Source organism: Felis catus, chromosome D1 (assembly GCF_018350175.1).
Source record: "Felis catus isolate Fca126 chromosome D1, F.catus_Fca126_mat1.0, whole genome shotgun sequence".
NCBI classification, from domain to species: Eukaryota; Metazoa; Chordata; class Mammalia; order Carnivora; family Felidae; genus Felis; species Felis catus.
The window spans coordinates 45863446-45889686 of NC_058377.1; the positions used below are offsets into that span (position 1 = coordinate 45863446).

Consider the following 26241-nt stretch of genomic DNA (forward strand, 5'->3'; position numbering starts at 1 on the left):
TAATTGTTTCTGCCAGATCTTGATCTTGGTAACTTGTTTTTCATAAGTGCTTATTTCTGACTACCAAATATATATAAATACATATACATATATATATATATATATACACACACACACATACATACACATACATACACAAACATACACACACACACACACACACACACACCACACACACACACACACACACACACACACACACACACACACACACACATATGGGGCACCTGGGTAGCTCAGTCAGTTGAGCGTCTGATTTCGGCTCATGATCTCACAGCTCATGAGTTCAAGCCCCGCATCAGGCTCTGTGCTGACAGCTCAGAGCCTGGAGCTTGCTTCGGATTCTGTATCTCCCTCTCTCTCTGCCCCTAACCCACTCACATTCTGTCTCTGTCTCTCTCAAAAATAAATAAACATTTTAAAAAATGTTGAATATATATATGAAGAAAAAAATATATATATATGTACATATATATATACATACATATATACACATATATATATATGTACATATATATAAATAAGGACTTCTACTTCTGGGAATATCAGTTATATACATTTTCCTTATTCCTCCCACTAATTACAACTAAAAACACTGGACATTGGATATAAAGCAAACATTAAAGACTGAAAATTGAAAAGAAGAGAGCAGACCATCTAGAAATCTTACAATCCAAAGAATGACATGGTAGTGAGTACCTACATTTTCTTTTTGCCTTATCTATCCCACTGTTAGAGCTGAAGAAGCCTGGTAAGCTGTAAATGCTAATAAGCACAGACAAAAACCTGCTCTGTCTTGCTAAAAGACCAAGAAAAGGGCAGTCTATCAAAACACAAACTTTTAGACAATAACCACTCTACTCAAGTCAAACACCACACACACACACACACACACACACACACACACACACACACAAACCTGTGGCCCAATATCCACCATCAATGACCAAATGACCACCCTCACAAAGCTATAACAAGGCCTCCAATGAGGAAGAGTCAGAGAATATCAAGTACAGAGCTGAGACTCTCAGCCCCACCAGCTGATAACTAGGCCTTTGCTCTCCTACCCCCAACTAGGGGTGTCAGCAGAGACCATGCCTACCCAGAAGTAAAGAAGTGCTACACCCCCCTTCAGGTGTCAATGAAAGCCAAATGCTTATTACATAGGTTGTTATTGTATTTTACATTTTCCTTTCTTATATATTACTTTCCTTTGTCTCTTTTATTTATATTTCTTTGTAAAACTGTTTCTTCATATCTGCTTCTTTTAGATTTATTTACTTATTTTTATTGATTTTCTTTTACATTTGTCTCTTGCAATTTCCCAATATGTATTTTACATTATCTTTACCAAAAATAGAAAACAAAGGTATGTGATAAAGACTAGTTATGAATACAAGCTATACCCAAAGAGAAATTACACTCATTTCCCTGTAGTCTAACTGACCTTGCACTACTACTCCAAACCATTTATAGCAGAGTACCTAATAGTTTCAAAGTTCAACCTCCAAGCCTGAAATCTCTAAGATGAGTAATCAATTATTCAAATAGAAACACAAGACAAAGAAGCACAAATTTCTCTCCTAAAATAACAATAATTCTACCTCCAAATGAACTCCAGAATAATGGTGTTACTCACATTCCAAACCATTCTGACCTTTACCAGAAAGCACATGATCTAAAAATTCACCTCCTTAAATTTTATTCACACACACCCAGAAAAATTCACAAAACAGTCATGTACAAAGATGTTCATTACCACATGGTGATGCTGAATTGGAAGCAATTTTTATATCCATTGCTGGAAGAATGAACAAATAAAATGTAGTGGATGAAATAGTCTAAAATTAGACAGTGGTGACAGATGCACAATTTTGTGAATATACTAAAAACCAATGGATTGTAAACTTTAAAGGGGTAAATTTTATGATATATGATTTCTACCTTAAAATAACTATTATAGAGCATACATGAGGATGAATATTCTGGCACTTTATACAGCAGTTAGAAGCAATGCATTGGAAGTACATAACACACACAGGTCTTGAAAATATGTTGAGAAGTTCAAAGTAAATACTTACAACAATAAGGAAATATCTCAAAAACACAGTTTTAAATTATCCAGTAAAAGAAAATAAGAGTCTCTAACAATTCCCCTTTTTTAATTTTTTTAAGTTGATTTATTTTTGAGAGAGAGAGTGAGCAGGGGAGGGGCAGAGAAAGAAAGGGGCAGAGGATCCAAAGTGGGCTCTGTGCTGACAACAGATAGCCCGATGTGGGGCTCAAACTCATGAACCACGAGATCATGACCTGAGCCGAAGACGCTTAACCAACTGAGCCACCCAAGCATCCCAACTATTTCCCTTTTCATGCTCACAGTCTCTAGGAAAATTCCTCTCTATTCTGTCTTTCTGACCAAGAAAGCCATGGCAAACGTAAGGAACCTATTATCCTCAAATAACAAAGTATCTCACCTTCTACTAATGAAGGTAAGAGCTCAACATTGTCTATTGTTATACTGGGTACCAGCAATACATTCCTCAATTTGACTGAGTCAGAGTTAAGAACCTAAAAAGCAGTATCACCACTAATTCTGGTACTTCTAAGAAGGCTTCTAAAAACGGATCTACAAGTTCAGGAACTCAACCGAGGACAGATCCACTTACTCCTCTGTTTATTTCCTGTGGGAAAACAAGGTCATTTGGTTGGCTTAAAGGACTTAAGACTTAGGGGTACTGAAAGGGGTGAAATAAGAATAGAGATCATTCTCTCTCATTTTTGCCATTTTAAGTAGTATCTGCTCCCAGTCGACTTTCATTCAATAATTATTTATTGAGCATATACTATATGCTAAGCAGTATTTTTAGGTACTAGAGATATGTCAGGGAGCAAGCAAGAGTCCCTTGCCCTTAAGCAGCTTACACACAGTGAGGGAAAAAAGACAACAAACAAATAAAAAATTCAGTACTTATAAATGCCATGAAAAAAGATAGGATTACCAGTTAGAGAGTAGAGAGGTGAGGGGAAGTTGTTTAACTATGATAGTAAGAAAGAGCTCTCTCAGAAGGTAACAATGGGCCAACTACACAAGGAGGAGATGCTAGCCAAGAAATCTAGGGAAACAGATTTCCAAGCACAAAGAAAAGCAAATGCTAAGGCTGTAAAAGTGTTCAAGAGACAGAAAGTGTTAAAGTGTTCAACAGACAGAAAGAAAGCAAGTGCAAAGAATGAGAAGAAAAAGTAGATGAAGTCAGAGCCTTGTAAGCCACAGTAAGGCATTTAGATTTCATTTGGTGTACAGTGGAAGGGAAGGTTTTTCTGAGTTTTAAGCAGAAGACTGACATGCTGTAATTTGTATTTCCAGTGACTCTGACTGCTTATGTGGAAGACAGACTACATTTAGGAAGACAAGGGTGGGAAGATGTAAATCAGTTATTAGGCTATTAAGGTAGTTCAGGCAAGAGATTTAGGGCTCAAACTATGGTTAGAACCACAGAGGTGGCAAGTCACTATAACCCCCAGAATATATTTCAGAAGTAGAATAAGATTTCCTAATGGACTGAACTAAGAGTATAAAGAGAAGAAAAGAGTTAAGACTCCTAAGTTTCTGGCCTGAGCAGCTAGATGGACAGTAGATGTCATATGCTGCAGAGGGAAGGCCTGGGGGAGTAACTGGAAAAAGGTGTTTAGAATTGTTTTTGTGAATTTAATACTTTCAGTTTATTTCTTTCAAGTTCATCTGTCAAATTTCTCCAACTAATTTATAATCCATTTTGTATTTCTTTCGTATCTTCATGTGCCTAGCACAGTACTGACATATAACAAATACCTGCTGAATCTAATTTCACTGAAGTGGCCTTACAAGAAAACATATGAATCAGCATTTTCAAACCTTATGTTTGAAAAATCAAAGACAGATGTTTTATTCAAAGACACTGTGTGTGTTTAAAATTAAAAAGCAAATGCTAGAAGCAGGCCTACTAGATATATTTTCCAGTTTTAAAATGCACCCCTTGTTGAATGCATAGTGGCATAAATGAAACTGCAGAGAAAAGTTTTATAAAGGGTCTATACAGAGAGGTTTTTTTCAAGTTTTTTTTTTTTAACATTTATTCATTTTTTTGAGAGTGAGAGAGACAGAGCATGAGCAGGGGAGGGGCAGAGAGAGAGGGAGACACAGAATCCAAAGCAGGCTCCAGGCTCCAAGCTGTCAGCACAGAGCCCGACATGGGGCTTGAACTCACGAACTGTAAGATCATGCATGACATGAGCCGAAGTCGGATACTTAACCGACTGAGCCACCCTGGCACCCTAGAGAGATTTTTAAATGTCCTAAATTATAATTAAACTAAAAAATAAATGAACTTCACCTAACACCGCATTTTAAATAACTGTTAGCAGTATACGATGAATTTTGAAAGCCTGGGATCCTGCCATTGTCACAACCAACACAATAAAGGGAAATCATATCAATGCAAACTTTTATGTGTACTCTTAAATTATACTGTGGCAAAATTGAATCCTGGCAGCTGGTGTTTGTGTGGGTAACTGGTTCTAACATATTAGTCCCAACAAAACATTTCCATAATTTTATAGCCATATCTTGGGCAGAAGCAAGAGAAAACATTTAATTCTTTATTTCATACTTGTCTATACCTTTTGTACATTTTTTCCTTTAACAACTAATCCTCTATGAATTCTAAAAATCTAAAAAACTATACTATTTTAAAAATTGTACCCCTTTCCTTCCAAAATAAGCTAACAAACCCATAACAAAACACACTTTCAGATGGATATGAATTCAACTGCCTTAAGTTTGTAATTACTGAAACTGCTAATCATTAAGGCTATAAACCACTGATCTAATAACAAAGACTTACCAGGGCTTACTTACAGATATCATGGGTAATAAAAGTAACTATAAGGAGACCAGAAAAAATCTTTTCATAATAACAAAAGCACTAATAGAGATGTCCTTTATTTAGAGTATATAGCTCTTCACCTGTTTCCTACAACACTAACAAAAACACAGTTAGCAAACTGTATCCTCACAATTGCATAGTACAAACACTATACTGTTTTCTGTTCTGAGACAACTGTCAATACTAAAAAACAGAGATGAGGTTTATTTCCATTGGTTTATGTATTTCTTTCCTCTTATATATTTCTTTCTTCTTAAGTAGAAGATCCCCCAGAAACAGAACTGTATGGGGCAGAGAGAGAGAGAGAGAGAGAGAGAGAGAGAGAGAATCCCCAGCAGGCCCCGCACTGTCAGCACAGAACTTGCCATGGGGCTCAATCTCATGACCCATGAGATCATGACGTGAGCCAAAATCAAGAGTTAGACACGACTGAGGCACCCGGGTGACCCAACCTTGTTTAATGGCTACAGTTTCACTCACAGTGTCTAACATGGTAGATACTGAATGTTTCTTATCTTTTTCTTTTTTTGTAAACCTTGACCCCAACTTAGCAATCCTTGGAAAGGGAAGGATTTTGTCTTATGGTCACCAATGACATGTTTCTAAGATGAAGCTGCCTCCAAGTCCCCTCCTTTCCTCAAGGTTCAAGTTCCATGTAATTCATGAAACTTTGTGATTGCCCTAGCCCAAAGCTAACTTCCTTTTCTAAAGTTCTAAGGACTTTATTATCTTATCACATATTTGACGTGAATGCACTATCTTGGCCTATCAATCACCTAGGTATTGATCCAGGTATACCTTGTACCCTCAACTAAATCAATTTCAAGGACAGAATGATAGGTTATATTTGTGTCCCAATACCTAGCAAAGTACCGTGCATGCAATAAATATTTACTAATAAAAATAAAGACAAGACAATAAATAAAGACAATATGAAGACAAATCTACATATTCTTCTATCTTGTACTCATTCAAAGGCATGTCAATGCCTTTGAAATTTTCTGATCAAAGTAACCAAGGAATGGGTAACTATCACAACCAAAACTAACAAGATGATATTATTATTAGCCAAATAGTTATTATTTCATTGTCTCCCAACATTTTGAGGGGGGCTATGTATATGTGTTTATGTATAAAACCAACCCACTGTAATGAAGATATAACAAGAAGTGAAAAGGTAGGAGTACACCCTCCAAAAAAAGATTACTTAATATCGTGAGCAATAAAAACTAGATAGCACAGAAACAAAAGATGTCACAAAACATATGTCCCTGATTGTTTAAAAAGGATATATAATATGTACCCACTCAGGAGTGCAGCTGACATTTGAGATGGGATGTTCTTCATAATGCAGAACTGTCCCTTTACTGCAGGGTGTTTAGCATCCCTGGCTTCTTCATTAAATGCTTGCAACATCCCCCAGTCACTGCAACAACCATAACACCATCCACATTTCCAAATGTATTGGAAATCTATGCATCTATATTTGTGTACTTATGTATGTACATTAGAGGAGAAGGAAGGGAATAAAAAATAAATACTAAAATTACTACATGGTAAAATTACAGATGATTTTTTACTTTCTTTTTTATGTTTTTTGATACTTCCCAAATCAGAAATACATACCTAAATACAGTAAATAATTTTAAAAAACCTCCTAACATTTAGAAATATTGCTCTTGATATTATACGCCAACAATTTCAACTTAGTCTAGGAAGCAACAATCAAATTACAGAACAAAGTTACTTCTTAAGGATAAATTCAGTCTCTGAAAATGTTTAAATCTTTACCTATTCTGCACCAGCCACTCTCTTATTACAGAAATAGTTGTATAGTAACTGTATAAACAAAAGGCTCTATTTAGATAAAGAGAAGAATTAAACTTATTAGATTATCATTAGTACCAAGAATATATTATATACAAATTTACTTTCCTTTAAACATAGTCAAAATTGAGGCATTAAAAAAAAATTGAGGTATAAAAAAGGGCTTTGGTCTGATTAAAATTTTGTGGTTAATGATAAAAAAATGTCCTTAATAAAGGATCAAAATTAACTTTTGATCCTTGTCGAAAGGAAAATTTCTTTAAATATCAATATAAATATCATAATTTTGATACTACTTTGGTTTTGGAAGATATTACTACTGGGGAAACTGAGTAGAATGAATACGAGATCTCTCCACCATTTCTTACAGCTGCATATGAATCTCTGTATGATTCATTCAAATAAAAGGCTTATTCCCCAAAACTACAGTATTTAAAGACCAATCTCTAGCACTGATTATATCAACCAAAATCAAAGATCATCTCTCCAGAAATTAACAATCTAAATGAGGCAATACACACACACACACACACACACACCACACCACACCACACCAAAAAAAAGTTTGTAAAATTTTACTTAGAATTTAAAGACAAGTATATAAATACAGCTAGTATTTGGAGTGCCTGGATGGCTCAGTCGCTTAAGTGTCCGACTTCGGCTCAGATCATGATCTCACCATCAGTGAGTTCGAGCCCCACATCAGGCTCTGTGCTGACAGCTCGGAGCCTGGAGCCTGCTTCAGATTCTGTGTCTCCCTCTCTCTCTGCCCCTTCCCTGCTTGCGTTCTGACTGTCTCTATCTCTCTCTCTCAAAAATAAATAAACATTACAAAAAATTAAATACAGATAGCATTTGGGTATTAAAGTATACACACCATGTGGTAGTATAGAAAAGTATGTGCATGTTTAAAGAAAAAAAACACATTAAAATTCAAACCCACCTTAGTATGCAGGGAAAGTATTTTTAAGTTTTTTAAAAAATAAGAAAGAAGAGCAGCACCCAGAATAATTTGGTGCTACTATTATGGTTCTCATAGCATACTATAATTTATATTCCAGTCCTTTTCAAACATTGTTATTTTTACTGTGACTCCTTCACTAGACAGCAAACTCCATTAAGTGTAAAGACTATCTCCATCCTGTCTACCAGCATATAGCACAGTAAGTGACATATGCTAAGTACAGAGCAAAAATTAAATATTACTAATTTATAATAAAAAATTTATAGCTGAAAAGAAATGATAAATATAACTCTGAATTATATTCCCTCATTAGAGAATTCAACAACCTATCTTCAGATAAATAAATCATTTTTTAGTTAAAGTTTTCAATGTTGACTACCAATTCTATTAAACAACTTTAGAAGATTTCAATATAAATACGTTCTAAATCATGAACTTGGCAATGAAAATTATATAATCTTGACTGTATATTTACCATAAAGAATAACAGACTAAACAACATTAATTTCATTCCTGTAGACTTACAGATTAAGAAGCCTAGCTAATTATGTTATTAAATATACTCAGACTTTAGAGATAGAACCAATGCTGTCCTGACGTCCAAGAATAATGACATCACAAAAGCTCATCTTTAAATCATTTTTCTATAAGAAATGGCAACAGAAGCAGAGTATGAAATTAAATCAAAGATACAGAGAAAGAGATACACAGAAATATATATCCTATCAAAGATGAAGATCTAAGCTTAAAGAAAAAAAACAGCCATGAAGGACACAGGGCAGTGAATCACTTTCCTCCTGAAATAAATGAAATTAAGTCATGTATGACAGGAATAAACTGGGTGGCATCAAGGCTTTTTTAAACATTTAAGACTATGCTTTAAAACTGAGACAGAAAATATTCTGAAATTTAAGTAGCTTTCCTTCCCATTTTTTAAATGTAACTTGATTTTAAAAAGAGAAATGAAAAAGCACAATGAAACTTTAAAAGCAACAACAAAAAGAAAGGAATTACTTACCAAATTGGCCATATAAATAGTGAGCAGCCCTCTCCTGCAAATAATTTTAAAAAGATATAAAGTGAGATGAAGTATCAAATTAACTTAATAATCATGTTATCATTTTTTTTAGAAATAAAAACGATGATCAGGAGTTGAGAAAAAGGTAGACTATACTGAACTAAGTTTTCTGTACCCTAACAATTGGATCTAAATAGATTCTACAAGTCATTCTGTTCAGTGGTCATTAAACATTCTATTTAGTGGTCATTAATTAAAATTATTTAAAATTACTATTGCCTTGTAATTAACAAGATTTACCATAGGGATCATTTCACAATATATACCAATATTGAATGATTACATGGTACATTTGAAAATAATATAATGTTAAGTGTCAATTATACCTCTAACTCAAAAAAATTACTATTTCCTTATATTAATAGAAAGTATAATTTGCTATTAGCCTATATTTACTCTAGAGTTCTTAATTTAATAAAGAACCTTAAAGAATTCATCTTGCCAAGATGTCAAGGCCAAAACAATGCACATCGATTGCACAAAAATCAGGTCTTCTATCTGTTTCATACACAATGCAATTGTTCATTAGATGTTCTTACAAACCATACTAAATCACTTTGGTTTTAACTTCATTGTTAAGTGAGAAGTTAGGCACTAAGTGAACTTTCTAATGCCAAAGGACAAACAAAAAATTTCTATAAACTTTAACTTTCCAGAAATATTGCACATTTATCAAACTTGTTTAATGAGAATTAAGGTAGAAACTCAAAGATAGGGATAACGTTCCACCCTTAATCACTTCATTTAACTTATACTGCATGTAAGACCATGAATGAAGTAGATCCTATTCTTTAGGAAAGAAGTCTTTAACTAAACTAGCCCTGCAGGAGATCCCATGGGGGACTCTGTGAGTGAAAAGCAGCAGAGACTACAAAGGACCAGAGACAACACCACAACTACTAAACCTACAGATAACACAATGACACAAAATCCCTATCTTTCAATAATCACTCTGAATGTAAATGGACTAAATGCCCCAATCAAAAGACACAGGGTATCAGAAGGGATTAAAAAAAAAATCTAGACCTGAGGACACCAGCAGATTGAAAGTGAGGGAATGGAGAACCATCTATTATGCTACTGGATGTCAAAAGAAATCTGGAGTAGCCATACTTATATCAGACAAACTAGATTTTAAAACAGAGACTAACAAGAGATGAAGAAGAGCATTATAAAATAATGAAGGGGTCTATCAATCAAGAAGAGCTAACAATTGTAAATGTTTATGCCCCAATATGAGAGCTCCCAAACATATAAATCAATTAATACAGATATATTCAGAACTTTTCATCCAAAAGCAGTAGAATACACATTCTTCAAGTGCACATGGAACATTCTCCAAAACAGATCACACACTGGATCACAAAACAGCCCTCAACAAATATTTGAGATCATACCATGCATATTTTCAGATCACAACACAATGAAACTTGAAATCAACCACAAGAAAAAATTTGGAAAATCCTCAAATAACATGGAGGTTAAAAAACATCCTACTAGGGACGCCCCAGGTGGCTCAGTTGGTTAAGCATCTGACTTTGGCTCAGGTCACAATCTCGTGGTTCATGGGTTTAAGCCCCACACCAGGCTCCTCACTGGCAATGCAGAGCCTGCTTGGGATTCTCTCTCTCTCTTCCTCTCTCTCTCTCTGCCCCTCGCCAACTCTCTCTCTCTCTCTCTCTCAAAATAAATAAACTTAAAAAAAAAAATCCTACTGGGGCACCTGAGTGGCTCAGTCGGTTAAGCAGCCGACTTCAGTTCAGGTCATGATCTCAGAGTTCGTGGGTTCAAGGCCTGCATCAGTCTTTGTGCTGACAGCTCAGAGCCTGGAGCCTGCTTCAGATTCTGTCTCCCCCTCTCTCTCTGCCCCTCCCCTCCTCATGCTCTGTCTCTGTCTCTCAAAAATAACTAAACATTAAAAAAACAATATTTTTTTATATCCTACTAAATAATGAATGGGTCAACCAGGAAATTAAAGGACAAATTAAAAAATATATGGAAGCATAATGAGAATGAAAACACAATAGTCCAAAATGCAGCAAAGGCAGTCCTAAGAGGAAAAAACATAGCAATCCAGGCCTATCTCAAGAAGCAAGAAAGGTCTCAAATACAGAACCTAACCTCACACCTAAAGGAACTAGAAAGAAGCAAAGAAAGCCCAAAGCCAGTAGAAGAAGAAATAATAAAGATTAGGACAGAAATAAACAACATACAAAAAAAAAAAAAAAGGTAGAACAGATCAATCAATCTAAGAGCTGGTTTTTTGAAAGAATGAACAAAATTGATAACTCCCTAGCCAGACTTCTCAAAAAGAGCGAGGACCCAAATAGATAAAATCACGAATGAAAGACGAGAGACCACAACCAACACCACAGAAATAGAAACAATTATTAGAGAATATTATAAAAAAGTATATGCCAACAAACTGGACAATCTGGAAGAAATCCACATGCTACAAAAACTCAAAAGGGAAAAAATAGAAAATTTGAACAGACCCATAACCAGCAAAGAAATAGAATCAGTTATCAAAAATCTCCCAAAAATAAGAATCCTGGGCCAGATGGCGTCCCAGGGGAAGTCTACCAGACATTTAAAGCAGAATTAATACCTATTCTTCTCAAGCTGTTCCAAAAAACAGAAATGGAAGGAACGCTTCCAGACTCATTCTATGAAGCCAGCATCACCTTGATTCCCAAACCAGACAGAGACCCCACTAAAAAGGAGAACTACAGGCCAATATTCCTAATGAGCATAGACGCAAAAATTCTCAACAAGATACTAGCAAATAGAATTCAACAGAATTATTCACCATGATCAAGTGGGATTCATTCCTGAGCTGTAGGGCTGGTTCAATATTCACAAATCAATCAACATGATACATCACATTAATAGAAGAAAGGATAAGAACCATATGATCCTGTCAATAGATGTAGAAAAAACATTTGACAAAATACAGCATCCTTTCTTTAAGTTTTTTTTTAACATTTCTATTTATTTTTGAGAGACAGAGACAGAGCACGAGTGGGGGAGGAGCAGAGAGAAAGGGAGACACAGAATCCGAAGCAGGCTCCAGGCTCCAAGCTGTCAACACAGAGCCTGACCCAAGGCTCGAACCCACGAACTGTGAGATCATGACCTGAGCTGAAGTCAGACGTTCAACCGACTGAGCCACCCAGGCAGCCCAACAGCATGCTTTCTTAATAAAAACCCTCAAGAAAGTCAGGATACGGGATGCCTGGATCGCTCAGTCACTTAAGCGTCCAACTTCAGCTCAGGTCATGATCTCATGGTCTGTGGGTTTGAGCCTCGCATCGGACTTAGTGCTGTCAGCTCAGAGCCTGGAGCCTGCTTCCAATTCTGTGTCTTCCTCTCTCTCTGCCCCTTCGCTGCTTGCACTCTGTCTCTCCCTCTCAAAAATAAATAGATATTTAAAAATTAAAAAAAAAAAAGAAAGGGGCGCCTGGGTGGCTCAGTCGGTTAAGCATCCGACTTTGGCTCAGGTCATGATCTCGCAGTCTGTGAGTTCGAGTCCCGCGTCAGGCTCTGTGTTGACAGCTCAGAGCTTGGAGCCTGTTTCAGATTCTGTGTCTCCCTCTCTCTGACCCTCCCCCATTCATGCTCTGTCTCTCTCTGTCTCAAAAATAAATAAAGGTTAAAAAAAACTAAAAAAAAAAAAAAGAAAGTCAAGATAGAAGGAACATACCTTCACATCAATAAAAGCCATACACGAAAGACCCATAGCTAATATCATCCTCAATGGGAAAAAACTGAGAGCTTTCCCACTGAGATCAGGAACACAACAGGGATGTCACTCTCACCATTGTTGTTTAACATAGTGTTAGAAGTCCTAGCCTCAGCAATCAGACTACAAAATGAAATCAAAGGCATCCAAACTGGCAAAGAAAAAGTCAAACTTTCACTCTTCACAGATGACATGATACTCTACATGGAAAACCCGAAACACTCCACCAAAAAACTGATAGAACTGATACATGAATACAACAAAGTCATAGGATATAAAATCTCTGTACAGAAATTGGTTGCATTTCTATACTCCAATAATGAAGCAACAGAAAGATATATCAAGAAATCGATCCCATTTACAATTGCACCAAGAACCATAAAATACCTAGGAATACATCTAACCAGGGGTAAAAGATGTGTACACTGAAAACTATAGAAAACTCATGAAAAAAACTAAAGAAGACACAAAGAAATGGAAAAATATTCCATGTTCATGGATTGAAAGAACAAATATTGTTAAAATGTTGATACTACCCATAACAATCTACACATTCAATGTAATCCCAATCAAAATAGCACCAGCATTCTTCACAGAGTTAGAACAAACAATCCTAAAATCTCTATGGAACCACACAAGTCCCTGAATAGCTAAAGTAATGTTGAAAAAGAAAACCAAAGCTGGAGGCCTCATAATTCTGGACTTTAGCCTGTACTACAAAGCTGTAATCATCAAGAGAGTATGGTGTTGGCCTGAAAACAGACACACAGACCAATGGAATAGAATAGAGAACCCAGAAATGGAACTATTTATATATATGGCCAACTCATCTTGGACAAAGCAGGAAAGAGTATCCAATGGAAAAAAGACAGTCTTTTTAACAAATGGTGCCGGGAGAACTGGACAGCAAAATGCAGAAGAATGAAACTGAACCACTTTCTTTCACCATACACAAGAATAAACTCAAAATGGATAAAAGACCTAAATGTGAGACAGGAAACCATCAAAATCCTACAGGGGAAAACAGGCAGCAACCTCTTTGACCTCAGCCACAGCAACTTCTTACTTGACATATCTCCGAAAGCAAGGGAAATAAAAGCAAGAATGTACTGGATGTCATCAAGATAAAAAGCTTCTGCACTGCAAAGGAAACAACCAACAAAACTAAAAAGCAACCAGTGGAATGGGAGAAGATATTTGCAAATGACATATCAGATAAAGGATTAGTATCCAAAATCTATAAAGAACTTACTAAACACAACAACCAAAAAACAAATAATCCAGTGAAGAAATGGGCAGAAGACATAAATAGACACTTTTCCAAAGAAGACATCCAGATGGTAAACAGACATATGGAAAGATACTCAACATTGCTCATCATCAGGAAATACAAATCAAACCACACTGAGATACCACCTCACACTTATCAGAGTGGCTAAAATGAACAACTCAGGAGACAACAGATGCTGGCGAGGATGTGGAGAAACAGGAACCCTCTTGCACTGTTGGTGGGAATGCAAACTAGTGCAGCCACTATGGAAAACAGTGTGGAGGTTCCTCAAAAAATTAAAAACAGAATTACCCTACAACCCAGCAATAGCACTATTGGGAATTTATCCAAAGGACATAGGAGTGCTGACTTGTAGGAGCACTTGGTACCCCAATGTTTACAGCAGCACTATCAACAATAGCCAAATTATGGGAAGAGCCCAAATGTCTATCAACTGATGAATGGATAAAGAAGATATGGTATATATATACAATGGAACACTACTTGACAATGAAAAAGTATGAAGCCTTGTCATTTCCAACAACGTGGATGGAACTGGAGGGTATTATGCTAAGTGAAGTAAGTCAATCAGAGAAAGACAGATATCCTATGATTTTACTCATATGTGGAATTTGAGAAACTTAACAGAAGACCATAGGGGAAGGGAAGGAAAAAAAGTTACAGAGAGGAGGGCAAACCATAAGAGACTCTTTAAATACAGAGAACAAACTGAGGGTTGATGGGGGTGGGGATTGGGTGGGTGGAGGAGTTGGGTGATGGGTACTGAGGAGGGCACTTGTTGGGATGACCACTGGGTGTTGTATGTAAGTGATGAATCATAAGAATCTACTCCTGAAGCCAAGACCACGCTATATGTTAGCTAACTTGACATACATACATACATACATACATACATACATACATACATACGGAAAGAAGTCTTTAATGTTTTAAGAGTTTAAGGACAGAGTTAAAATAAACTTTGGAAATTATAAAAATCTGTTTGAGTTTCAATTATTAGCATTTTTCATACTGAAAAGAAAAAAACCTTTATAAATAAAACAAGTACCAATATCAAATGATTTTCACTTAAATTTCATGTCAGGTCTTAATATTAACATGTCAATGAAATCTTGAAGTCCAACCCAGTCATATACAATCTTGACTGTTCATTATTTAAAATGGCTTAAGGGGCGTCTGGGTGGTTCATTCGGTTAAGCGTCCGACTTCGGCTCAGGTCATGATCTTGCCGTTCATGAGTTTGGGCCCCGTGTTGGGCTCTGTGCTCACAGCTCAGAGCCTGGAACCTGCTTCAGATTCTGTGTCACCCTCTCTCTCTCTGCCCCCTCTCCTGCTTGTACTCTGTCTCTCTCAAAAATAAATAAACATTAAAAATAATTAATAAAATAAATAAAAAATAAAATGGCTTAAGAAGATTTCTATTACCACTAAAGCCACATGGAGGCAGTATGGTTTCACTTAACAACTGAAGTTTGAAAATCAGAATTTTATTTAACTTTAATTCTCTGGTATTCTGTAATTTAATTTTGTCATTAAAATGAGGGAACAAGAGGTGCCGGAGTGGCTCAGTAGGTTGAAAGTCTGACTTTGGCTCAGGAAATGATCTCGTGGTCAGTCCATGAGTTCAAGCCTCACATCGGGTTCTATGCTGACAGCTCAGAACCTGCTTGGGATTGTGTTTCCCCTCTCTTTCTGCCCCTTCCCTGCTTGCACTGTCTCTCTCTCTGTCTCTCAAAATAAATATTAAAAAAAAAAAAAGGTTTTTTTAATGAGGGAACAAGACTAGTTACCTAACTTTAAACATAAAAATTATTTAACAAAAACATACATTTATCACCAATATAAACATAATGTTGGGTCTACTCGGGTTAAAAGGGGAAGGAGGTCTAGGCAAACCCACTGAACCAAACCCCACAGGCAATGACCCTGTTCAGCAGGTCCTAACACACCTCAGCAAAAACAACAGAATTCTACTGCTCCTCTAAAAAAGAATTTGAAAATCACTGCAAAGATGATCTAGAAGCTTCCTGGTAGCTTTCTTGTCTATGATTTCTACAAATGAATTGAAATTGTTCTTACTAATCTTTACCAATCTTATCAACTCCTACCAAATTCTAAATCAAAGATGTTCTTATTTTAAGTAAATTACATAAAGAAAAATTAGGGTAACATCAACATCTAAGAGTCACACACAGAAAAGTTAAAACCTTTTCAAGTGATACCTATCTTCCCAAAGCCGGTTACATATAAAGAAAAAAACATTATACTTAATTACAAAACCAAAATAAAAGTGTATCTCTGCAATTTCAGTAGTAGTACCCAATCATACATTTCCTTATGAAGTGAACTACCGTATTTGTTCCACTAATCTAATTCCATCTCTAAAATTCAACAAATTATCTACCTGATAATATAACCGTTTATCTTTAACTAGCAGGCAAAGATTATCTTGTTTACCTTCACATTTTCACACACCCGCAAAAGTACCTGGCATATCGAATAGGCACTAAACAAATGGTTATGGAATTTCTAGACAAAGTGTTACTAAGAACCCAGCCTACTAGGAATATAGTAGAGACATAAAATATATTATAGAAACATAATCACAAAAGATATCCACTAGACAGGAGAAAAAATAGTGATATCAATTTATTAGCAAGCAAAGATGTGATCAAGTAATTTACATTTGCATAAAATTTAATAATTTGCAAGGTATAATAAATATTTGAAAGCAAATTTTATCCTCTTAGGAGTCTTACAAAGTGTGATATAGATACTATTATCCTCTCTGTCAGAAAATTTATGTGGTTTACTTAAAAATATAAAAGTAGCACAAAGACAAGGTGGAATTAGAAGTCAGCTTCATGTACTTTCCAAAGCACTGCTTCTAAGGTAGAAAATCTGTCCATTACTAACTTACCTTTAAATTCTGTAACTCACTGACTTTAGAATGAATAAAACCCTGACACACTCTTACTACTGGGAAAAAGCAGAGGATGTATTGTTATTAGATGAAATCCTATTCTGGTCTTAGGTTTCAATTTATTGTTCCCAAACAATGAGAAAGAGCATCTCCCTCCCAGCTTTATCCGAATTCCAACCCAGAACTAACAGCCTCAAGAATGAAAAGACAGTATCTCTGAAGGGCATGATATGCTGTATTAAAAGCAGACTCTTTTTGATAGGTTTCCCAGATGTGGTGTCTTCAACCTCAGTTCCAGTGGCAATTTGGTAGGTGCAGAATATCACAATATTGATTTATTTTATCACTTCTCCAGGGATGCTGAGTATCACAAGAAACTGGTAAGTCTATTAAATGCCATTTTACTATTAAACATTTGACTATATCTAGCCAAGATCTGAAGACAAACAGGTCACTTCCTTTTACTTGAGTAAATTCTCTCTAGAAACCAAGTTACCTATTAAAATACTACTACAACAGGGGCACCTGGGTGGTTCAGTCAGTTGGTTAAGCATCTGACTTCGGGTTGGGTCATGAGCTCATGGTTTGTGAGTTCAAGCCCTGCATCGGGCTCTCTGCTGCCAGCACAGAGTCCACTTTGGATCCTCGGCCCCCAACTCTCTCTGTCCCTCCCCACCACACACACACGCTCTTTCTCTCTCAAAAATAAAAAAATAAACATTTAAAAACAATAAAATAAAATCGTAATAATAAAATAATACTACACAGTTATGGGGAAGGAAGAAGTGCCAATAAGAACAAAAGGTGACCTAGGCCTGAATAGGAAGAGCTAGGGCCTAGAAAAACAGTAACTTTTTAAATTTCCCAGGAGATTGTGACACTTTACTTCCATTCTGTGAATCACTGGATTGACTGGAAGACAGGTGAAGCTCAGTGAACCACAAATAATTTTTTTTGATACAGGAAGGGGTGAATGTCTTCAACTTCTATGCAAAATTTAAGGAGGGGTGTGCACATCAAGGGGTACTGCCGAAAAAAGTGTTAAGAATCACTGTTTAAGAACTCTGTGTAATAAAAGTACCATTATTCTCGCAGGAAAACATTAAAATAATTAAACTTCCTTAACACCTCAGTAAATTTAAAGGTATCCTCACATTCTATTGAACTCCAAATTTTCTTATCTTTTAACAACATTATCGTGTCTAATTAGATGGACAATTGTCTTTTCTTTTTGTCTGGAAACCTTAATGTATATATTCTTTGGCTAACCTTCCAAAACTTTTTTAAAAATTTTTTTTACATTTATTTTTTTTTTTTGAGAGACAGAGACAGAGAGAGAGAGAGAGAGAGAGAGAGAGAGAGCGTGCACATGCACACAAGTGGAGGGTGGGAGCAGAGAGAAGGCAGGGAGACACAGAATCCGAAGCAAGCTCCAGGCTCTAAGCTGTCAGCACAGAGACCAACCCAGGGCTCAAACCCACAAATCCAGAGATCATGACCTGGGCCCATGTCGCTCAACCGACTGAGCAACCCAGGCGCCCTTAACTTTCTGAAACTTTTGAATGACACTGTAACACATTTCATAACTATAGCTATTAGGGAGTACAGTAGGCATCGTATAACTTCCAGATTCTAAGTGTTTATATATATTCCTTCTCTCTCTCTCTCTGTCTCTCTCTGTCTCTCTCTCTCTCTCTCCCTATGTGTGTGTGTGTGTGTGTGTGCGCGCGCTACAAAAAACGGGAAATTATAGATGAGAGAAAAGCATAGTGAAAATTGCTAACAATTGTAATGACTACTACGAGATGCTATTTAATGATCTCAGAAAGTCTTTCAAGATACAACATATTTTCATCTGTCACAATGTTTTAGAACAGTATAAAAGTACCGCCTTAAAGTACAGGAATGGAAAAATAAGAGCAAGAGTCTATGATCATATTCTGTTATATACAGCAGATAATACAAAGTAAACTTTTCAGAAGACTGTAAGGTAATTTAATTTTCTTCCTGTGAAGATAACATGACACTTAAAGATGAAGATGCCAAGAATTTATAAACCAAATTCATGGTATTTTATTCACATATTATAGAGTTCATTCATTTTGGTCATATCTGCTTAGGAGTTTCATAACTACAACAGTGTAATCTAACAATGCAACACATGAGTAGGTTTAGAATAAATATGCAATTTTCAATATTTTAATCCATGTCATGTTTGAGCACCCTGCAGTTTTAACTTATCTAAACTAATACTAAATATCAAAGCAAATTCCATAGCAGTTCTACAAAACAAAATCCATCAGAGCAACTTTCTGAACCATAAACAAAACACTTCCTAGAAACAGAAAGAGAAGACTAGTTCTTAACAGCCCACCTAGGGATAAACTAGATGTTACCAATGCTTCCTGCTGAGTTACTATGATCACAGTTCTTTGTGGCACAAATTTTTTGAGCAACCCTGGAAACAACTTCAAAGTTTTCTCAGAATCCCACAGTGACACGATTAAGATTTAAGTAAACTGCCCTCTTAGGAGGTTTCAGGAACTAGCTGGCAAAGCATGCTTAATTCTGTAAAAGGAAGAGGAAGACTGGGAAAGACGGATGGATGGATGGATGGATGGATGGATGGATGGGTTGGAGAGGGAGAGAAGAAAAGTAAGAAGGAAAGAAAGTCAAACCAATATAGATGAAGACATACTTATGAAGACAGACAGATCTTCACTTACATATCTGTATCTATGTATATCATCACACATATGTGTATGTGTACAACCATAGTGTATGCTCTTACCTCATTAAATGCTTCTCAAAAAACCGATTACACAATTGAGTACAAAAATGTATAATCTCAGAGTAAAGACTTCACTATTAACTAAAGTTTTGGAGATTTAAAAATTAGGGCTACCACTATAATTTGACACTGCTAATCCTCCATATTGTTATCTTCCACTCTATTACTGACTTTATTAAAAATATGAACCGTACACTCATCTCAATGGACAACTGACTACTTAAACACTGTCGTTTACCACCTTCTAACCTCAGATTTCTTTTTATTCTGGATTTTCACTCTAATCTCCCACAGCCCTAGTGACCACCTATAAGAAGAAAATTTCAAATTTTATTTATGACTACCATGCTTCTTCTGAATCGAGCTTCAAGCTGCCTGCTGGCTATCTCCACCAACATATCACTGATTTTCTTCATGAATTAAGGGCATAATTACAAATTCTTTTTCCTTAAAGTAAAAACTGTAATATTAACACACTTCACTTTGGTAACTAGATGTACATAACTTCAACCTTTCTAGGTTACATATAATCTATTAAGGAGTCTTGATATTTAATGAAATCTTACTAAAATTTGTGGCAAATAAAAAACACTTTCTCAAAGCAAATAAGACCATTAACTTTTACACAATTTTAGATAAACATAGACCAGACTCATTTAAAATAAGATATACTATAAAGAAACTTATAAAAAGATGGAGCAAAAAAATTGCTTTTCTATGTTTAAAGGTGAACTCCAAAAATTTTTTTTAAATCTGCTTTTTAAAAAATAAGTCACAGAGTGCCTGGGTAGCTCAGTTAGTTAAGTGATCAATTCTTGATTTGCGCTCAAAGTCATGATCTTGTAGTTTGAGGGACAGAGCCCCACATCAGGCTCTCCACTGAAAGCAGGAAGCCTGCTTGGGATTCTCTCTTCCTCTACCTCTCTGCTCCTCCCCCATTTTCTCACCCTTTTTCTATCTCTCTCAAAAACAAGTAATAAACATTTTTTAAAAATAAAAAATATTAAAAACAGAACTACCCTACGACCCAGCAATTGCACTACTAGGTATTTATCCACAGGATACAGGTATGCTGTTTCAAAGGGGCACATGCACCCCAATGTGTATAGCAGCACTATCAACAATAGCCAAAGTATGGAAAGAGCCCAAATGTCCATCAATGGATGAATGGATAAAGAAGATATGGTATGTGTATATATATATACACACACACATATATATATATATATATATATATATACACATACACACACACACACACACACACACACACACACACACACACAATGGAGTATAACTCGGCAATCAAAAAGAATGAAATCTTGCCATTTGCAACTATGTGGATGGAACTAGAGGGTATTATGCTAAATGAAATTAGAGAAAGACAAATATCGTATGATTTTACTCATATGAGGATTTTAAGATACAAAACAGATGAACATAAGGGAAGGGAAGCAAAAATAATATAAAAACAGGGACGGGGACAAAACAGAAGAGACTCTTAAATATGGAGAACAAACTGAGGGTTACTTGGAGGGGTTGTGGGAGGGGGGATGGGCTAAATGGGTAAGGGGCATTAAGGAATTTACTCCTGAAATCATTGTTGCACTATATGCTAACTAACTTGGATGTAAATTTAAAAAATAAATTACATTAAAAAAAAACTAAAAAATAAAAATAAAAAAAAAATAAAAGGCTAAAATTTAAATTTTTAATTAGACCCCAAACCAGGATTTGTGGTGGCTATACATATACACACACAACCACACAACTCTCAAGAAAAAAAAAAGAACTAGAGAGCTATTTCCAGGTAATAACTTCATCACCTAATAAACAACAGAACTAAATCACTATACATCACACAAGGTTCAATTACTCCACAATCACATCAACATAAGGATCAATTTTTCTTCAGCAACCACAAGAAAATCCTTACAAAGAAGCTACAGTTAAAATTTTGATTAGGTCAGACTATTCCAATTAATATTCAGAACAGATCATAATTTATAACTACCTACAAATTTTCTGAGACTATCTAGTGTCTACATATAAAACACCAGTGCAATAGCTCACTTAAAAGAAATGAAAGCAGAAAACTTTAAAATAAAAGTTTGTTATCAAAAGCAAAAAGAGCAGGAATTGAACTAGTAACTAAAATCCAAGTTATCACCTCACTTCCAGGAAACCTCTTTGTGCCTTAAAAAGTTATAGTTATTAATATCAATAGCACAATTTTACTTTGGTGTTATTGTATTTAAACACATGTTTATCTTCAAAGAAAAGTTTGATTTTTTTTAACTAAAATTATAAAAAATAATACCTAGACTAATATATCACGAGAAAAGAATTGAGCAATTGACAATGCACACGTATATTAAAAATTGGTATATGACAAGGGCCATTACAAATCCATGGAGAAAGAATGGATAATTGAATCCCTGGTGCCAGAGAAAGACCATTCACCAGTCAAAGAAAGGGAGTGGGGGCAGCAAAATAAAAGAGATCATATGGCAAGCAGACTTAAAATGGACCTAAATACATTTCTACGTTTTGCAAGATGGTGGAATATTAACACTAAGAAGCTCTAAAGTTAAAGATATCTAAGTAGTCCTTAGAGCAAGCACTAAAAAAAGAAAAAAAAACAAAAACATAAAAATGGACTAAAAAAAAATGTCTTCTCCAAGTTTCCAGTTTCTGTGCAAGGAGCTTGGAAGTCCTCACTTAGTCCTAACAGCAAGTAAAAAAGCTAAGGAAACTGAAAACTCAACAACTCTTTTTAGATCCATAAGAGAAGCAAGGTCACCCTACAAACTATTGCCCCCAAAACTGAAGGGACTACAGGCAGATAGAGAATCACAATCTACCAGAACAAAACCAGCTAAAACCTCAGAGGGAATGAGAGCCAGAACAGGAAACAGGAAACTGATAAACTGCAGGAGGCTCAGTGTGGACAGGTCTGAGAGTGAAAAACTCAAGGGGTGCCCAGTCATAGAGGGACCCTCATACCTTTGTGCATTTTACCTCTGGGAGCTTAACTAAGTAAATGACAGGGGGAAAGCCGCTTATTTACGCTTCCAAGTAGGGGAAACACAGAGGAATCATTTTGAAATGAGCCAGAGCATTCTATTCTTAACAGGGCCTGTCCTTGGTAAAAGCTAGTTTACCAGAGCCTAACCTACTAGGGCATTACAAGAGCCTAAGTGACATGGGGAAGGGAAATACCTAACTCCAGCCAGCTTTAGAATTCCACATGCAAGAAAGCAAAATATCCAACTCCAGCACATTCTAACTATCCTGCCCCACCTAAGAGGAAAAGAAAAACTGAGAAAGGCTTATAAAGTTCAGTCTAGAGACACATGCTCACTAAGAGACTGAGGCCTAACCACAGGACTATAGAACAGTTTCCTTCCCCCAACACCTCACCACATTAGTAACAGCCTATTACAGTAATTCCTTTCACCTGGTACATCATGCCCAGCTATCAAGAAAAAAATTACAAGGCACATCAAAATGCAAAAATCACAATTTGAAGACACAGAGCAGCATCATAACCAGACATGGCAGAGATGCTGGAATTATCAGACCAGGAATTTAAAATTAAAACAATGATTAGGGCACTCTCCTGGCTCAGTAGGTAAAGAACCTTGGACTCTTAATCTCAGGGTCATGAGTTCAATCCCCACAATGGGTGTGGAGCCTACTTTTAAACAAACAAACAAACAAACAGAAGAATGATTAATACTGGACTCTAATGGATCAAGTAGATAGCATACAGAAACAGATGAGCAAGGTAAGCAGAGAGATGAAATTCCACAAAGAAAAGGAACTACAGCAGAAATGAGAGTGCCTTCAATATAATCATATCATTAGTAGACTGGACACAGCTGAGGAAAGAATCTCTGAGCTAGAGAATATATCACCATACTCTTGATATATCACAGAATCCTTGAAAACTGTAAAACAGTAAGAACAGAGACTAGAAAAAAAAAAAAATACAGAATATCCAAGGATTACAAAAAGTATAACATACACATAATGGGAAAAGCTAAAGGAGAGAAAGAGAGAATAGAACAGGAGAAATATTCAAAACAATAATGACTGACAGTTTTCCTAAATTAATGTTAGATACCAAACCACAAATCAATAAAGTTCAAAGAACACCAAGCAGCATATATGCCCAAGAAAAAAAACCACACAACAACACAACTACATCTAGACATACCTTATTAAAACTACAGAAAAATAAATATAAAGAAAACCCTGAAAGAGGCCAGAGGGAAAAAAAAACCACCTTACCTATAGAGGAACAAGGATAATTGCATCCAACTTCTCCTCAGAAACCATGCAAACAAGAGAGTGGAGTGAAATATCTATTGTTGACAAGGGAAAAAAAAAAAAAAAACAACCTAGAATTCTGTACCCTGAGAAAGTATCCTGACTTTATCGCACCAAAAAAAAATTGAGAATATTTGTTGCTAGTGGACCTGCTCTGCAAGAAATGTTAAATGTTCTCTAAAGAGGAAGAAAACAATACAGATAAGAAACTCATCTACATAAAGAAAGGTGGAACATTAAAGAAAAAACAATTTTATTTTTCTTATTCTTAATTGCTCTGATAACAGTTCATTCAAAATAATACTGTAACAACATAAAAATAATGTAATAATGTAATCAAAGCAACAATGTAATTGATTTTGTATGCTTATGTATATATATGAGGGGTGTGTGTGTATGTGTGTGTGTGTGTGTGTGTGTGTGTGTGTGTGTGTCATGAATACTTAGATATAACTGAATGATAGCAATGACATAAGGGACAGGAAGAAGGAATTAGGATTACATTATTATCATAAGGTATACTCACTACCTATGAAAAGCTATAGTGTTATTTGAAAGTAGAGTAGGATTAGTTGTAAATGTATATTACAAAACTAGGGCAACCACTAAAAAAAGTTTAAAAAATGTATAATCAATTACCAAGAAAGGAGAGAAAAATGGAACCATATAAAATGTTCAATTAAAACCACAAAAGGCAGAGTAAGTGGGAAGACAGAAAATCAAAACAAACAACAAGGGAACAAAAAGAAAACATGAACAAATGTAGTAGATATGAATCCATCTATATTAATAATCACTTTTAATGTCAATAGTCTTAAGTATAGCAATTAAAACACAAACATTACCAGAGCTGATCAAAAAAACACGACCCAACTACATGTTGTATACAAGAAATCTACTATAAAGACATACAGATTAATTAAGCACATAAGAGGGGCGCCTGGGTGGCGCAGTCGGGTAAGCGTCCAACTTCAGCCAGGTCACGATCTCGCGGTCCGTGAGTTCGAGCCCCGCGTCAGGCTCTGGGCTGATGGCTCAGAGCCTGGAGCCTGTTTCCGATTCTGTCTCTCCCTCTCTCTCTGCCCCTCCCCTGTTCATGCTCTGTCTCTCTCTCTCTGTCCCAAAAATAAATAAACGTTGAAAAAAAAATTTTTTTTAAAAATTAAGCACATAAAATATAATAATAAATAAAATAAAATACAATAAAAAGCACATGAAGAAATGCTCTACAACATTTGCCATTAAGGAAATGTAAATTCAAACAATGAGATACTACCACACTCCTATTAAAATGGCCAGAATGCAGAACTCTGGCAACACTAAGTGCTGGCAAGGATGTGGAGCAACAGAAACTCTCATTCACTGCTGGTGGGGAAACAAACTGGTACAGCCACTTTGGATAACAGTTTGGCAGTTTCTTACAAAGTCAAACATACTCTTAACATATGATATAGCAATCATACCCCTTGGTAATTTACCCAAAGGGGTTGAAAACATAAATACACAAAACCTGCACATGAATGTTTATAGCAGCTTTACTGGTATTTGCCAAAACTTGGAAGCAACCAAAATGTCCTGCAGCAGGGCAAAAGATAGACAGTTGTATATCCAGATGATGGAATATTATTCAGCACTAAAAAGAAATGACCTATCAAGTCATGTAAAGACATAGATGAGGCTTAAAGGCATATTAATAAAAAAAAGAAGCCAATCTGAAAAGCTGACATACTGTATGATTTTAACTATATGATACTCTGCAAAAGGTAAAACTACAGAGACAGTTAAAAAGATCAGTAGTCACCAGGGGTTGGGGGAAGGGTGAAATGAAGGCCAAGTACAGAGGATTTTTAGAACAGTGAAATTACTTTGTAAGATACTATAATGGTCAATATGTGTCAATGTAAAAGCTGGTGAACATGAATAAGGGCTATAGTCTAGCTGACAATATTGTCAATTTCCTGGTTTTTTATTATACTACAGTTACAGAAGATGCTATCCTGTGGAGAAACTGATTAAGTTTTCATGTGTCTCTCTGTATTATTTGTGTAATATTCCATGACTCTATAATCATGTCAAAGTTAAAAGTAAAAGAAAGATAATAATAAAACAGAGTACATAGTGACAAATATAATAAAAAGCCAAATATATTAGTTGTGTAAGTAAATGTATATGGACTGAACTTACATTTTCAAATAAAATGATTTTTTCAGATTGGAACTCCAAATATAGCCCAAATTTATGTGGCATATGAGACAGACATATAAAGTGTTTCAAGAAGATAAAGACATACTAGGCAAATGCAAGCAAAAAAAAAAGGTAACTAAAAATTTGGAAGTCAAGCCAAAATACATTAAATGAAATAAAGAGC

At 35.7% G+C, this 26241-nt stretch overlaps 1 protein-coding gene across 2 annotated transcripts in view; it reads right to left on the minus strand.

The window, feature by feature from the left end:
- The window catches only part of TMEM135 (transmembrane protein 135), a 255216-nt gene that overhangs the window by 197458 nt on the left and 31517 nt on the right, over positions 1-26241 (minus strand). For both annotated transcript variants that reach the window (XM_045038638.1, XM_011286541.4), the window contains exon 4: positions 8732-8765. In XM_045038638.1, the coding sequence (XP_044894573.1) occupies positions 8732-8765 (34 nt within the window). The remainder of the gene's footprint in view (positions 1-8731; positions 8766-26241) is intronic.